The sequence below is a fragment of the Oncorhynchus clarkii genome, chromosome 18, assembly GCF_045791955.1.
Source record: "Oncorhynchus clarkii lewisi isolate Uvic-CL-2024 chromosome 18, UVic_Ocla_1.0, whole genome shotgun sequence".
Lineage (NCBI taxonomy): Eukaryota > Metazoa > Chordata > Actinopteri > Salmoniformes > Salmonidae > Oncorhynchus > Oncorhynchus clarkii.
In genome coordinates, this window is record NC_092164.1 from 24,533,506 (window position 1) to 24,550,964 (window position 17,459).

A 17,459-nucleotide genomic window follows, 5' to 3' on the forward strand; every position below is an offset into this window, starting at 1 on the left:
TAAATGACCTAATGCACTTTAAATAATATAACCAGGCAATAACAATCCTTTATCATGCGTCTTTCATGACAGAAAATCATCCCCTGAATACATGTTTCCTTTGTATAGCTTGCAAGCTTGCTAAACAGATGTGTTGTACAATTTACTTGTTCTGTTGGTTTGCTAATTGTGCAAAATATAAAGCCTTGCCGTTTTACCAATGTAAGAGCAAGTAACATGGATTGTGGAGGAGACCGCAGCAAATTTGTACAACACTGTACTTCTCCGTTCAACAAAACTCACAACATCAACCAGGACAAGAGCTCTCCTGAGAATGAACCTACCTTTATACCCTAGATTCCCTCTGATTATCTCCTACAGGTCGAGAGACAATTCACTTCAAAAGTTACTAGCACAATCACATAACGTTGTACCGTACTACATTTTCACTTTCAGACATCTAGTATCAGTTTACTGCACCACCCTTTGGTGATTCATAAAAGCATAACATGTCGAGGGGATGTCGGTGATGGTGGACGAGGGTTATTGGCAGTGAGGTTCGCAACAAACATACTGGGAACAGAAAAAGAAACGACATGTTCCGAGAACAAAAGGGCCAGCCACAAAGACCTTGGCACATAGTCACAATGCTTCTCAGTGAGATTTGATCAGTGGTTTAGCCAGGGAGCAAGAGCAGGTGCATTGCTTGCTCAGACCTTGCCTTGGCAGATGGTCGAACATCATTAATTAGTCATTATCACGTTCATGATCCACAAGTGAATACAAGTAAGTGAGTTAGAGTACCGGTGCCCAACCAACCCCAAATGAATAAATCCCTTTAATTGTACATTCAGAATGGAAGCCTATATAAAGCGGGCTTATAAAGTCACTGGGGGGGATCCGATTCATTGAGGCTTTTTGTCTCCTGACTTTAGAGCAATGAAATAGGAAGTAGATACACAATAAATGTTCTCCAATTGTCATCGCTCATCAAAAGAGGTACAGCTCCCATGCTCCAATAAACAGCCTTTGAGATATAACACTGCGGCATGACCATCCTCCATTGGGTCCTTCTTGTAGCCACACAGGGAATGGATCACCAATGATCACTGCTCCTAGATAGCCCGGGAACAGTCAGGTGACTTAACACTGGGTTTTGTGATGAATGGCTGCTCTACCCAGAGGGGCCTGTTCTGTATTTGAGGCCAGGCAGAACAGCGTGCGGAACAGGAGGCAGGAAATTGGGCAAAGAAGGCTATGGTGGCATCAGATGTAGTACTCCTTTCTGCTGTGACTCACAGAGCTGTGTAGGTCCAGGTTTAGATCCAAGACCAAGTCTACAGGATAGCTGTTCTCCAGGCCTGCAGGGTAGCTGTGTTCCGGGCTGTGCCTGGAATCCTTCTTCTGTGAGATGGAGGCCTTCTCCAGGGGGTGGGTGTGGGTGTGGCTGTGGCTGTGGCTGCAGCGGCGATACAGGAAGCACGACGTCACGGCCACGGCACAGAGGGTGATGAGGAACACAGCTGTGATGAGACCTGAGACAGAGAACATTGTTTTGACTTTAAAGTTAATCATTCTGGGGGTTACTTGGTCAACATGAATATCCCAATCCTGCCTACTACGCCAAATGTAAAAAGTATCTGTTTCAGGGAGAATGGCTGTACATTGACAGAAATTAAATAATTTTCGACATAATTTATCATGTGAAGAAACACAGATAACTGGGGATGATCTTCTGGCTAACCTCCAATGACTGCTGAATCACTTCTTGTCTTCTTCAGTCGATCTACGCCCCTATCGACAACCTCTGAGGGATTTATTCCAGACGAAAGGAAGCAAGCAAAACAAAGGAGATGTCAGACATGACCTTCAATTATATTCTGTGGACGATGAAAGGCTACGTGGAATTTATAAAGGCATTTCAATCAATGAGTAATTTAATTTAGTAATTATGCCTGCTCATGTCAAAACCTAAAAGAGAGAGGTCAAGTTAATGAGTCATTAAAGACCCACTCTGTGCAGCCGTTACAACCCTTTGTATAATTTGGATTTACAGTGTATTCATAAAGTACTTAGACATCTTGTCACGCCCTGGTCTTTATATTTTGTGTTTTCTTTATTATTTTGGTCAGGCCAGGGTGTGACATGGGTTTATTTATGTGGTGTGTTTTGTCTTGGGGTTTTCGTAGGTATTGGGATTGTGGTTTAGTGGGGTTCTCTAGCAAAGTCTATGGCTGTCTGGAGTGGTTCTCAATCAGAGGCAGGTGTTTATCGTTGTCTCTGATTGGGAACCATATTTAGGCAGCCATATTCTTTGAGTGTTTCGTGGGTGATTGTTCCTGTCTCTGTGTTTGGTTTGCACCAGTATAGGCTGTTAGGTTTTCGTGTTACTTTTCTTGTTTTTTTATTGTTTGTTTTTTTCATCATTATTAAAGATGAATCTAAATTACCACGCTGGTCCGATCCTTGCTACACCTCCTCGTCAGAGGAGGAGATAGAAGAAAACCGTAACACATCTTCCCTTTTTCCACATTTTGTTTTACGTTACAGCCTTATTCTAAAATGTATTAAATAAACGTTTCCCCTCTTCAATCTACACACAATAGCCCATAATGCCAAAGCAAAAACAGGTTTTTAGATTTTTTGGCAAATTTATTACAAATAAAAAACAGAGATACCTGTCTATATAATATCTGTCTATATAAGGTCCCACAGTTGACAGTGCATGCCAGAGCTAAAACCAGAAATTGTCCGTAGAGCTCAGAGACAGGATTGTGTCGAGGCACAGTTCTGAAGATGGGTGCCAACAAAATTCTTCCCCCAAGAACACAGTGGCCTCCGTCATTCTTAAATGGAATAAGTTTGGAACCACCAAGACTCTTCCTAGAGCTGGCCCAGCCAAACTGAGCAATCGGGGGAGAAGTGCCTAGGCCAGGGAGGTGACCAAGAACCCGATGGTCATTCTGACAGATTTCCAGAGTTCCTCTGTGGAAATGGGATAACCTTCCAGAAGGACAACCATCTGCAGAATTCCATCAATCAGGCCTTTATGGTAGTGTGGCCAGACGGAAGCCACTCCTCAGTAAAAGGCACATGACAGCCTGCTTGGAGTTTGCCAAAAGGAACCTAAAGGACTCTCAGACCATGAGAACCAAGATTGAACTCTTTGACCTGAATGCCAAGCGTCACGTCTGGAGGAAACCTGGCACCATCCCTACGGTGAAGCATGGTGGTGGCAATATCATGCTGTGGGGATTTTTTTCAGCGGCAGGGACTGGGAGTCAGGATCGAGGGTAAGATGAACGGAGGACAGTACAAAGAGATCCTTGATGAGAACCTGTCCAGAGTGCTCAGGACCTCCGACTGGGGTGAAGGTTCACCTTCCAGCAGGACAACGACCCAAAGCACACAGCCAAGACAATGCAGGCTTCGGTACAAGTCTCGTAATGTCCTTGAGTGGCCCAGCCAGAGTTGAACCCGATCGAACATCTCTTGAGAGACCTGTAAATAGCTGTGCGGTGACGCTCCCCATCCAACCTGATAGCGCTTGAGAGGATCTGCAGAAAAGAATGGGAGAAACTCCCAAATACGGGTGTGCCAAGCTTGTAGCATCATTCCCAAGAAGACCCAAGGCTGTGATTGCTGCCAAAGGTGATTCAACAAAGTACTGAGTAAAGGGTCTGAATATTGTAAAAATGTTTAAAAACCTGTTTTCGCGTTGTCATTATTGGGGTATTGTGTGTAGATTGATGAGGGGAAAAAACGATTTAATCCATCTTCGAATAAGGCTGTAATGTAACAAAATGGGGAAAAAGTCAATACTTTCCGAATGCACTGTATGCTAATAAAATGGCATAAATAAAATCCATATTGTGAAGCCGAACATGATTCACATCAATGCTATTAAACTCACCAGATGCTGATTGTGAAGTTGTACTATCAGCCAACGCTCCACAGTTCGATTCAACTAGATTGCCAAGAACATGGACCAATGAGCTTCCACGACTCAGAATGGCTGTCTTCAGCGGTGTCAAATGATTGAACTGGACAGACGACAGGCAGCCAATGAAACCCTTGGATCCTGCCCTAAGCACTTCCTCATCCAAACCAGCATGTCCTGCTGATGTACCTGTGACTTTACCTAAAGTCAGAGATCGTAGTGTGTTCATCTTCATGTCAGAAGAAAGGTTGTATTTTTGGTCGATGTCTTTGTCAATCTGGTTTAAGAAAAAAAGCAAACATTTCCAAATGCAGTTCAACATGCCTTCAAGGTGGGCTGACTGTCTATGCTGTAAGCATAATGCTTTGCTATGTTGAAATAGATTTAGATAGAGATCACTGACCTGGACATAAAGGTCTTTGCCTTCCCGGTGTACTTGGACACGGTGGAGCTGCCCATCGGCTAGGCTGGAGACTTTGGGAGTAAAGATCTCTGCTCTCTTCTCTCTGTTCAGACGGTACCAGATCTGCAGACTCCCTACAAATGTTAAGAAAGTCAGAAAAAAGCTTCTAATTGTACAATGTTGTTAAGAGATGAAGACGGAGAGAATCATGGATGGAGATAGCAAAAATATAGCTACCGTTGTTAGCCAGGATGATAGCCAGGTACTGTTGATGGTAGGTGCTGACACAGAGTAACATGGCAGGGGTGTGAGTCGTCAGATAGCTGAAGGCAACGTTTTCTCTGGACTCGCCGTTGTGGGCATAGATGGCTGAGGACTGGCTATGGATTGGCTGACGGCTAGACGACTGGCTATGGATTGGCTGACGGCTAGACGACTGGCTATGGATTGGCTGACTGCTAGATGACTGGCTATCTCTGTCTCTGTTGTGCATGACTGGGAAAGGCATCTGGAAGGTAAGGGTCACCGAGGAGCCACTCTCGAAGGACATTGACACTTCTGTTACAGGGATACAAACATGGATGTTGTTGTTAGTGTAGAAGGCTCCTTATTCAGTAGTGCCATATTGTGCTGTTGATCTCAGACAACCGGCTTATCTGAATGTTGAATGGGTCAGAACAAAAGGGATGCTTGAAAGAGTAAAACTCAAAGAAACACTGCTAGATCATCAATGGATCAAACAGAAGTCACACATTCTCTGAGGTACCAAGTGCCCCTTCCCCTAAAGCACGACTCTGTCCAGAAACCTCATTCAAAACGCTGTGAATAGGTGATATCTGGATATCTGAAGTGATAAAACCTGCTTTGATGCCAGTGGATTAATACAGGATTCATCCATAATGGGTGGCGTCATCTCAGCAGGAGTCCTGTTGTGTGTCAGCCAGGCCAGCATGAACACAGCTTTTGAATGGAATTCAATCCAACAGAAAATATGTCCTGGCCCGTGATATTAGTTTCAGATTTATGGAAATGAATGAGCCAATGGGGGTTGAAAAGAAAGTATCTCTGATCTTTTTAATACATGCTTTGATCACTCCTTGTGATATAAATAAAATACATTCCCCAAATTTTTTGAAATAATACTTTTTTAAATCTATTTTCATACTTTCAAATATGCAATTTCCTAACCCCAAAGACAGCCATTAACTCAGCTTCTCACAATATTTTTTAGCTTATTGCTGTTACTCACCTTTCTTGCAGTGTGGTCCATTGTAGGCAGAGTGTGTACAGTCACAAACATATCCACTGTTTTTCTCCATACACCGCCCTCTGTTATGACAGACACTAGCAGAGCCGTTGCAGTGGCCCAGGCAGCCTGGGGTCACTCCTGGGGTCAACTTGGCCTGCTCCTCCAGGTCAAGGGTCACGCCGTTCAGGGTCAACGCACGGATGCAGCCCAGGAAAGTGCTCTCTTTGAAGGTGGATCCTCCTGGCAGGAAGTAGGAAGTAGGAAACAGAGGAAGTATAAACAGTATGTTTAAAATGCTCTAGAAATAGAAGAATACTACTTCCAATGTGGAACTAAACAGTAGCTAATATACAAAGAAAGTGTTGTTATGGTTTGACCTGGGTCTAGTGCCTACCTATGAACAGTAGGCTTTTGAGCTGCAGACGGTAGTGCCCTTCAGAGGGGGCCTCCAGAGTGTGTAGGGGCAGCTGGTCCACTTGCAGAGAGGCCTCCTTCAAGTTGCGTTCAGCCCTAACGTAGTGCCACTGCTTATCATTCAGGGGGACAGGGGACGTCACCGTCAAGTCCACCGGGCCGTTTCCCACGTCAAAGATGAATGTTACAGCTGAGGGAGCTGAGGGGGACAGACAGACAGAAATTCAAGTTCAAAACGTGGCCCACCCTTTGTTTAAGATGGATTTGTCTTACTTAGGCTTGTAGTCTTTGGCTCCCGGACCAATGTATTCTCCCCACTCAACCAGAGTTTTCCATAATGTTATCAGAACTATCTAATCAAATACCAAGTCATCTTTCATCTAGAAACAGAAAAGGTTTCAACTTGAGGTGATCATCTATCATTTACACAAGTGCCTAGGGAGGGATTAGGGTTTGGTTGATTTGGGACTCAGGGAGAGACCAACTCACTGGTCAACTTCAGCGTGATGAAGTCAGTGGTCCCCAGGTTCTCCAGGAGAACACCAGAGGAAGCCGTGGTCTTGAAGTACAGAGAGATGTCCGCACTGAGCTCAGCCTGGAACTTAGGGAAGTGGAGGGATGATGACCCGGGGTAGAAAGAGGCTGCATTCCACAGGAACCCTGCAAATACAGGAAAGTACAGTTAGAAAGTAAAGTAACTGAAAATGTAAAAACTGGGACAATTTACCCCACTCCCCCTTACTTTTACAGATATACAGAACTTGCTCCACTCTTCCCTGGTGTTAACAATTACAGTGACAGAATTATTGTTGGCATATTCTGTATGAACAAAATCTAGAATTATTATTGGCACACTCGCTTTTGGGATAATTATATGAACTGAACTAAACTTACTGTCACCGTTGCAGTGAAGGGAGCCGACTCTGTATACAGCTGCTGAGCCTGTCCTGTTGGTGTCTCCTATTACAATCTCAGTCAGTGGTAGGTGATCTTTGTAGGACAGCAGTCCTGTGTCGTTTACCCTGTTGGAAAAAGTCTAGATAATTTTAGACATGACCTCAGTTTACTCAATTTAAAGATGCACTCAAAGCTCTAAGAAATGATACATTTATAGAAGAAAAGACTGATTGGTAAAAACACATGAATGTTGTTAATGCAGGTCATAAAACACATTGGCATCCACTGTACCACAAGTGAGTGTCTGCATCACAGTTGCAGAAGTAGTTCATGTCAATGCAGTTCTCCTCCAGGCTGCAGGAGCACTGTTGGACCCCAGGTACAGAGCCTCCCCAGTAGGTCTGTTTCTCTCCACTCCCGTCCAGCCACCACGACAGGGGCCTCCCGTCTACAACCAATGCACATTTATTTCCATCATGCAATCTCTACGAAAATGAAACAAATATTTACTACATCATCAACTATACTCTTTGTCTGGCCAATGTGGTCTGCTTGGCCCATGGGACATGTTCACCTACTACACACACAGAGGTTTATCTTCTGCCATCATAGAAAACACATGATTGATTTTTAGTCTTGTAAACCCGACCTTACGCACATTGTGGGAGGCAAACGCCTGCCAAGTTTAATTGATTTTGTCGGCAATTCTGAAGTTGGTGAAATACCTTGTCTTGACATATTGTCTTGCCTGTATCTAAAACAAGACCGCCCGCATCAATATTTCATACGAGAAACAAGAAATCCCCAGGCGAGACAGCCGACGAAGACAGTGAGGCATTTTTCACAGTGGGAGTTGGAATCAAAGGGAACAGAGGGTTCGGCAATACTTTGAACTCACTGAATATTTTTGTACAACTTTTGGGGTAGAAATCCATTATGTAATTTGATTTCAACTTGAGCTCTCAGTATACTGTTTGCACTTATCAGGCTTCCAATAAGATTCACCCCAAGTATTGAAGAGACGGGACTTCCTGCAGCTGTAGACCACTTCCTGTTGACAGTGCTCAGACCGTCCAATCAGAGTGCGGAGCTGCTCCAGGGAGACAGTGTAGTTGAACCGCATCACATATGGCTTCTTTGTTGTGGCTCCAGTCACATTCACAGACCCCCTGTTGTTGTGGCCCACCACTGTCCATACCTTGTTCTCTATAGGGAAGACAGAGCAGACATTTTACTTTATATACAGGATTATCTGGTTAACAGCACAGTGGATAATCCAGATTATCATATTAGCATGAGAAAGACTACTAGAATGTAATTTTGTTTTCCAAGATAGGTGTCCTTCACATTTCTAATGATTCATTTAATTCAGGTTAGTCAACTGTATGAAAAGTACACCAGAGATAAACAAAGATGTGTAAAGTGGTGGACACACTTAATCGCATTAGCCTCATATTATCTCATTGAGAATATCCAAAACTGCACCAGCAGCTTCCCCGGCCTAGCCCGGGTTACCAAACGCTGTGCTCACCATTGCTTCACTACAATTCAGTCTGGTTTAACCAGGCTATGCCAAGCCATGAGCTCACCAGTCATGTTGCAGTAGACCAGTGCTGCCTTTAGAGGACCACTCCCATCGGGATCAATGTAGAAATTGCCAGACGTACTCCCCATTTGTCTGTGTGCCTCACACGACGCTTCATAAATAGCTGTGGGAAGCAAGATGAGTACTTATATCAATAGCCCATACGTGTGTTGCAGTATGCCAAGAGCACTAGCTCAATTACATTTTCTTGTCACATGCAAAATGTGTGAACGGTAGTGGTGTGAAGTAGAAAGCCACGGCAGCTTTTATAATTCAGCAGTCAGTAAAGTTCCCTCCACTTCACAATTTATGACACCCTGATGGGAATATCAATGAGAGTTCAGTGACGGGAAATAGTGGAAACACTAATGTAACTTTAGTCACTCTATACAGTATATTAAACATAATATACACTCAGGGGCCCGTCTAGTACCGGTACACCCGGGTCGGACCCCTTTTGCCTCCAGAACAGCCTGAATTCTTTGTGCATGGAAACGTTGCTCAATTGGTATCAAGGGACCTAACATCTGCCAGGATAACATTTCCCATACCAATACCCCACCAGCCTGTACCGTTGACACCAGGCAGGATGGGCCATGGACTCATGCTGCTTACACCAAATTCAGACTCTGCCATCAGCATGACGCAACAGGAACTGGGATTCGTCGTACCAGGCAATGTTTTCACACCCCTCAATTGTCCAGTGTTGGTGATCGCGTGACCACTGGGAGCCTCTTCTTTTTGTTTTTCGCTGATAAGAGTGGAACTTCGTGTGGTCATCTGCTGCATATAGCCCATCCATGACAAGGACCGACGAGTTGTGCGTTCGGAGATGCCATTCTGCACACCACTGTTGTACTGTGACGTTATTTTCCTGTTTGTGTCCCGCCTGTTAGCTTGCATGACTCTTGCCATTTTCCTTCGACCTCTCATCAATGAGCTGTTTATGCCCACAGGACTGCCGCTGACTGGATGTTTTTTATTTATCCCACCGTTCTCGGTAAACCCTAGACATTGTCGTTTGTGACAAGCCCAGGAGGTCGGCCATTTCTGAGATACTGGAACCGGCACACCTGTCACCGACGCTCATACCATGCTCAAAATTGCTTAGGTCATTCACTTTGCCCATTCTAAAGTTCAATCCAACAGTAACTGAATGCCTCGAAGCCTGTCTGCCTGCTTTATATAGCAAGCCACGGCAACGTGACTCACTGTCGGTAGGAGCAAACCATTTTCTCGAACAGGCTGGTGTTCCTAGTAAACTGTCCACTGAGTGTATTTGTACTGTATATTTTCACAGGTGAAGATGTTCACTATCATGAAAGAGACAGTTTAAAGGGTGACTGCACTTCTTGATTTGGCCTCGTTTTAGAATTGGTTCATTAAGAAATGCTATGACTGAATTCAAACGTGATGTGGTTTTGGGGTGTAGTTTGATGTGGGTGTCTCTTGTGTGTCTTCACCAGTGGGAAGAGTTAACCAAATAATTTAGCCAATTAGCTTTAGCCAGCTGGTGTGCGACCATGACAAAATTGGTTTGACTTTGGATAGCCTATCCCTGTGGCTAGTTAGAGACCATCAATAAATTACACAATGTAAATGAGACAATATTTTCACATTACACACCTTTTAGTTCTCAGTAAATACTTTCAATATTTGTATAGGAAAATACTAAAATGTATTGTTGGTTTGAGGTTTTTAAGCATTTGAAATGTGTAGCTATTGGAATTTTAACACATTGTCCCGTGCATCTTGTGTATTTTACCGATTGTCTCTAACTAGCCCCATAGGATATCCAAAGTCAGCCCAAATTTATCATGGGCATTACATTTGGGCCGCAGTTGTGACAGTTTGACTTACAGTTGTGACAGGTTTCTCCAGTGTAGCCTGTCCCTGAGCAGTCACAGTAGAAAGTATCCCATGATTGGGTGCATCGTCCGTCATGCTCACAAAAATTAGGCAGACATCTATGGAAAGAGAGAGACATGTTCACACTCCGAACATAACTCATGACTGCAGAGCTGCATACAGTAGCATGAAAAGCCATTAATAGAAGATAAAAGAGATATATAAGGCAGTTCCTCTATCATAGTGTTGTGTCCTTGCATATCCACTGTCTATAACCCTCGATATAGCCACTGTCTGTGCTGTCTCCTCTGCCAGTTCCCTCCATCACTCCACCCCTCCATAGAGCAGGCTTAGGGAGGAAACAGAGTGTGACTCCTGGAGCGCGTCAACCTAATCACTGCTGCCTGCTCTGGCACAGCCACAACATATTTCTCACTCAGTCTAATAGTCAGAGCTGGCACACAGGCAAATCAATACTGGCAGGGATAGATGCCCAGGGAGGGATGGGAGAGACACACACACACACACACACACACACACACACACACACACACACACACACACACACACACACACACACACACACACACACACACACACACACACACACACACACACACACACACACACACACACACACACACACACACACACACACACACACACACACGCACACAGCTGCCTTAGAGGGATGGGAACAAATTATTCAGAGGATGTTTCTGGCTTTGGCAGTGTGACAGTACAGGCATACAGTCCAGGGGGATGCATCTCAAATGGCTCCCTATTCCCTATATAGTACACTACTTTTGGTGCCATTTAGGATCCACCAAGCAAAATGCTCTCTGTTGTAATGGGAGTCCTTCCATCTGATCTCAGGTCATACACATGTTATACAGATTGAAGAGACAGACACAGAGATACTTTCCCGTATATTGTATAGAACAGTGTCACAAATGACATACTGTAGCCTAAATACAAGATATAAAAACATGAATTGTTGAGATTTTGTGAGCATACCTGTTGCGGATCCCACAGATGTCGAACTGAAGCTTGCTGTAATTACCCAAAAGCCCTTGCTGCACATGGGGTAGATCCATAAGTTGGTTGTTTAGGAAGATCTGACGCATGCACCCTTGGAAGGCCACAGTAGGGTTCTTACAGTCACCACTGTATTGGGGACAACCTGTTGGAAATCATGACAATATTTATATTGCTAAATCATTCCAGGAATAGTCATCGAACACATTTTGATGAAACAATGATCGAATTAAAACACACACTTAAAAAATTCAAGCATAATTTAAGACAGGGTCATTACCAATTTTCCACCAACAATAAGCAATAGCTAAAAGACTGCCATCTTACCTCCAAAAAATACACTATTGCCTGAGTCTGCATGACTTTGTACGTCCATGGTAGAAGTTGGCTCATTGTCCAAGACCAGGGAAACCATCCGATCTCTGTAGCTCAGACTAACAGAATGCCACAGGCCATCAGTTACACTGCCTTCTAGTGAAACAGAACACAGAAAAACACAGCATGGGTTAGGCTACATTTACTGCAGTTCCATAATGCTGCCAGTTCATTGTTACCTGCAAACGTAGCAAACATTAGCGACCGCAAAGTCAATGTGACATGCCATTAGGTGGCTTTTTCCTAGCTAGCGAGCTGCTAACCTATGGAAATGTTGGTTTTCTGCTCAGCAGCTCCATGGATCATTAGGTGCAGTTGACCTCCGCTGATTTGCAACACCAGGTGCTGTGATCCCTGTGCCAGGCCGGTGGAGAACAGAAGTCCTTCCTGGTTCCAGGTCCTGAAGTGGAAGTGTATGTCCAGCCCCCACACCCCAAGAGGCCCCAGGGGTAGAGACAGGTAGCTACCGCTGGAGGACAGGAAGGTGGCGGACACCATCTGAGGCTGGGGCTCAGAGCATGAGAAGGTCACGTTGCCCTGGGGAACAGAGGAAAGGCTAAGTAGGGATCAATGCTATACACATTCAGTGGTAGCCTACTACACTCTTCTATTGAGACGTGCTGATTAGCAACTGTTCAAAGAGACGGAAATTGTACACAGTACGGGAAGTCATTCCTTTTGTGTGTCTGTTCTGGAGTCCTTTGAGTCAGGGGTCCTTTCCTGTGACACATACAGAATGAATGTGCATGCGTGACTGACATACTGTACGTCACACACACACACACACACACACACACACACACACACACACACACACACACACACACACACACACACACACACACACACACACACACACACACACACACACACACACACACACACACACACACACACACACACACACACACACACACACACACTAGCAGATGCAATGTTATTCATGGTCATCTGAGTGGAAAGGCCATGGAAATGTCAAATGTTATCACTAATTCAGCTTTCCTGTCCCAGGCAGAGTGAAGGAGCATTGAGAGTGAATACACAGTTCAGTATTTGTCCGATACACGTGCTCAGCTTAGCTGTGAATACATCATCGATCCTGCTGCCTGCCACAGAGGAGAACAGAACTCCGGCGCTGGGCTGTCTGTCTGCACTTGACACATTTATAACTTATCCCGGTTACTAATAAGGATACACCCATTAACGAAATGACTGTAACAACTGTTAAATCCCGGTGGATTAATACATTGAAAAATGGTATGGTTGAGAGGGTTGAGGCAAAAGGAATGGCAAATAAGTCTGGCTGCACAACCGATTGGCAAACGTTCTACAAATTTAAAGACAAGAATTGTAATTTTCAATTCCGTAAAGTGAGTGTGGAAGAGGGGAAAAAAATGATTGTTCTCTATCAACAATGACAAGCCACCGGCGTCTGACAACTTGGATGAAAAATTACTGAAAGATAACAGTGGACAATATTGCCACTCCTATTTTCCATATCTTCAATTTAAGCTTACTAGAAAGTTTGTGCCCACAGGCCTGGAGGGAAGCCAAAGTCATTCCGCTACCTAAGAATAGTAAAGCCTCCTTCACTGGCTCAAATAGCCTGTTACCAACCCTTAATAAAGTTTTAGGAAAAAATGTGTTTGACCAGATACAATGCTATTTTACAGTGAACAAATTGACAGACTTTCAGCACGCTTATAGGGATGGACATTCAACAAGCACAGCACTTACACAAATTACTTGATGATTGGCTGAGAGAAATTGATGATAAAAAAAGATTGAGGGGGCTGTTGTGTAAGACTTCAGTGCAGCCTTTGACATTATCGATCGTAGTCTGCTGCTGGTAAAACGTATGTGTTATGGCTTTACACTCCCCCGCTATATTGTGGATAAAGAGTTACCTGTCTAGCAGAACACAGACGGTATTCTTTAATGGAAGCCTCTCCAACACAATCCAGGTAGAATCGGTTATTCCCCAGAGCAGCTTTCTAGGCCCCTTATCTTTTTCAATCTTTACTAATGGCTTTGAGTAAAGCCAGTGTGTCTATGCGGATGACTCAACACTATACACGTCAGCTACTACAGCAACTGAAATGACTGCAACACTTAACAAAGAGATTCAGTTAGCTTCAGAATGGGTGGCAAGGAATAAGTTAGTCCTAAATATTTCAAAAACTATAAGCATTGTATTTGGAACAATTCAATCACTAAACCTTGAACCTCAACTAAATCTTGCAATAAATAATGTGGAAATTGAGCAAGTTGAGGTGACTAAACTGCTTGGAGTAACCCTGGATTGTACTGTCATGGTCAAAACATATTGATACAACAGTAGCTAAGATGGGGAGAAGTCTGTCCATAATAAAGCGCTGCTCTACCTCCTTAACAGCCCTATCAACATGCCAGGTCCTTACAGGCTCTAGTTTTGTCGCACCTGGACTACTGTTCAGTCGTTGGGTCAGGTGCCACAAAGAGGAACTTAGGAAAATTGCAATTGGCTCAGAACAGGGCAGCACGGCTGGCCCTTGGATGTACAAAGAGAGCAAACATTAATAATATGCATGCCAATCTCTCCTGGCTCAAAGTAGAGGAGAGATTGACTTCATCACTACTTGCCCTGGCAGCAGCTAATGGGGAACCATAATAAATACAAATACAAATCTGAAACTGTCCCCTAACATATTACAGACTATCTGCCAGGCAGCATCTCAAATACCTTTACAGTCTCTTTCATTGGCTTCCACAGTTCACATGGATGGCAATGGGTTCAGCTGAATGACAAAGAGGGCCAAACAATGGGCAAGTATTGTATTAGATCAAAAAGAACATTTTAGCACTTTCTGTTTGATCTAATACCTGAACATTTGCCATGGCAACAATGCAATGTACCAGGTACGCCTTCTGCACAGATGCCCATTTGGGCTGAAAATAATGACAATAGTGGCTTCCTTTCATTTCTCATTAATGCCGCCTCCTCAACATGTCCATCTACCATATATTCACATTGGTTGTGTCTCAAATGACACCCTATTCCCTATATAGTGCACTACTTTTGTATACCACTATATAGGGAATAGGGTGCCATTTGGGACATACACATTACGTCCACAGACAGAGCTCACCGTAGGCTGGGAGGGAGTGGGTGTCCATGGCTCAGCGCCTGCCTGTAATTGGTCACCAAAGGGTTCTAGAGAGAGCTGTACAATATTACATTAACATAGACAGAGCAGAGGCGTTCTGTAATGGACTGGGAAAACTGTACCTACTTTGCCTCTTCCTAACCACCATTTAATTTTATATATGTATCATCTTCCAACATTGTAGTTTTGAAAATGTATTTTGAGAGGTGTGAACCTTCATGACACAAAACAAATTCATGATTAAGCAATAAGGCCCAAGGAGGTGTGGTATATGACCAATATACCACAGCTAAGGGCTGTTTTTATGCACGACAAAAAGCGGGGTCCCTTGATACACTGCACACTGCCCTAACCCATCTGGACAAGAGGAATACCTATGTAAGAATGCTGTTCATCGACTACAGCTCAGCATTTAACACCATGGTACCCTCCAAACTCGTCATTAAGCTCGAGACCCTGGGTCTCGACCCCGCCCTGTGCAACTGGGTACATATCCACCCCGCTGATCCTCAACACCCGGGCCTCACAAGGGTGCGTTCTCAGCCCTCTCCAGTACTCCCTGTTCACCCATGACTGTAAGTTTTAAGTTCCTCGGCGTACACATCACGGACAAACTGAATTGGTCCACCCACACAGACAGCGTCGTGAAGAAGGCGCAGCAGCGCCTCTTCAACCTCAGGAGGCTGAAGAAATTCGGCACTCACAGTACGGCAACTGCTCCGCCCACAACCGTAAGGCTCTCCAGAGGGTAGTGAGGTCTGCACAATGCATCACCCCCGGGGGCAAACTACCTGCCCTCCAGGACACCTACACCACCCGATGTCACAGGAAGGCCATAAAGATCATCAAGGACAACAACCACCCGAGCCACTGCCTGTTCACCCCGCTATCATCCAGAAGGCGAGGTCAGTACAGGTGCATCAAAGCAGGGGCCGAGAGACTGAAAAACAGCTTCTATCTCAAAGCCATCAGACTGTTAAACAGCCACCACTAACATTGAGTGGCTGCTGCCATCACACTGACTCTACTCCAGCCACTTTAATAATGGAAATTGATGGAAATTGTAAAACTATATCACTAGCCACTTTAAACAATGCTACTTAATATAATGTTTACATACCATACATTACTCATCTCATATGTATATACTGTACTCTATACCATCTACTCCATCTTGCCTATGCCGTTCTGTACCATCACTCATTCATATATCGTTATGCACATATTCTTTATCCCTTTACACTTGTATGTATAAGGTAGTAGTTTTGGAATTGTTAGGTTAGATTACTCGTTGGTTATTACTGCATTGTCGGAACTAGAAGCACAAACATTTCGCTACACTCGCATTAACATCTGATAACCATGTGTATGTGACAAATAAATTTGATTTGATTTGACTGCGTGGCCATGCACGCCTCCAGCTCAATCATCAAGTTTGCAGACGACACTACAGTGGTAGGCTTGATTACCAACAACGACGAGACGGCCTACAGGGAGGAGGTGAGGGCCCTCAGAGTGTGGTGTCAGGAAAATAACCTCACACTCAACATCAACAAAACAAAGGAGATGATTGTGGACTTCAGGAAACAGCAGAGGGAGCACCCCCCCTATCCACGTTGACGGGCCTGTAGTGGAGAAGGTGGAAAGTTTTAAGTTCCTTGGTGTACACAACACGGGCAAACGGAAATGGTCCACCCACACAGACAGTGTGGTGAAGAAGATGCACCTCTTCCTCAGGAGGCTGAAGAAATTTGGCTTGTCACCAAAAACACTCACAAACTTTTACAGATGCACAATCGAGAGCATCCTGTCGGGCTGTATCACCGCCTGGTTGGGCAACTGCTCCGCCCACAACCGTAAGGCTCTCCAAAGGGTAGTGAGGTCTGCACAACGCATCACCGGTGGCAAACTACCTGCCCTCCAGGACACCTACACCACCCGATGTCACAGGAAGGCCAAATAGATCATCAAGGACAACTACCAACCGAGCCACTGCCTATTCACCCCGCTATCATCCAGAAGGCGAGGTCAGTACAGGTGCATCAAAGCTGGGACCGAGAGACTGAAAAACAGCTTCTATCTCAAGGCCATCAGACTGTTAAACAGCCATCACTAACATTGAGTGGCTGCTGCCAACACACTGACTCAAATCTCTAGCCACTTTAATAATTAATAATTGGATGTAATAAATGTGTCACTTGTTACTTTAAACAATGCCACTTTATATAATGTTTAAATACCCTACATTACTCATCTTATATGTATATACAATACTCTATACAATCTACTGCATCTTGCCTATGCCATTTGGCTATCGCTCATCCATATATTTATATGTACATATTCTTATTCATTCCTTTGTTGTTGTGAAATTGTTAGATTACTTGTTAGATATTACTGCATGGTCGGAACTAGAAGCACAAGCATTTCGCTACACTCACATTAACATCTGCTAACCATGTGTATGTGACAAATAAAATTGTATTTGATTTGATTACAGCCCTTAAGCGTGGTATATTGCCTATATATCACAAACCCTGCGGTGCCTTATTGCCATTATGAACTGGTTACCAACGTAATTAGAC

General features: G+C 44.2%; 1 protein-coding gene across 1 annotated transcript in view; it reads right to left on the minus strand.

Moving 5' to 3' along the window:
• Positions 1 to 1,229: 1,229 nt before the first annotated feature.
• Positions 1,230 to 17,459, minus strand: part of LOC139372539 (contactin-associated protein-like 5) — a 28,244-nt gene continuing 12,014 nt past the window's right edge. The window contains exons 6-22 of the mRNA XM_071112275.1: positions 11,992 to 12,265; positions 11,681 to 11,824; positions 11,333 to 11,498; positions 10,328 to 10,434; positions 8,472 to 8,591; positions 7,888 to 8,088; positions 7,174 to 7,330; positions 6,880 to 7,007; positions 6,475 to 6,645; positions 5,966 to 6,184; positions 5,572 to 5,811; positions 4,779 to 4,880; positions 4,560 to 4,691; positions 4,323 to 4,456; positions 3,893 to 4,196; positions 1,724 to 1,786; positions 1,230 to 1,514 (exon numbers count right to left, since the gene is read on the minus strand). Of these exons, the coding sequence (XP_070968376.1) occupies positions 1,246 to 1,514; positions 1,724 to 1,786; positions 3,893 to 4,196; positions 4,323 to 4,456; positions 4,560 to 4,691; positions 4,779 to 4,880; positions 5,572 to 5,811; positions 5,966 to 6,184; positions 6,475 to 6,645; positions 6,880 to 7,007; positions 7,174 to 7,330; positions 7,888 to 8,088; positions 8,472 to 8,591; positions 10,328 to 10,434; positions 11,333 to 11,498; positions 11,681 to 11,824; positions 11,992 to 12,265 (2,931 nt within the window). The 3' untranslated portion in view covers positions 1,230 to 1,245. The remainder of the gene's footprint in view (positions 1,515 to 1,723; positions 1,787 to 3,892; positions 4,197 to 4,322; positions 4,457 to 4,559; positions 4,692 to 4,778; positions 4,881 to 5,571; positions 5,812 to 5,965; positions 6,185 to 6,474; positions 6,646 to 6,879; positions 7,008 to 7,173; positions 7,331 to 7,887; positions 8,089 to 8,471; positions 8,592 to 10,327; positions 10,435 to 11,332; positions 11,499 to 11,680; positions 11,825 to 11,991; positions 12,266 to 17,459) is intronic.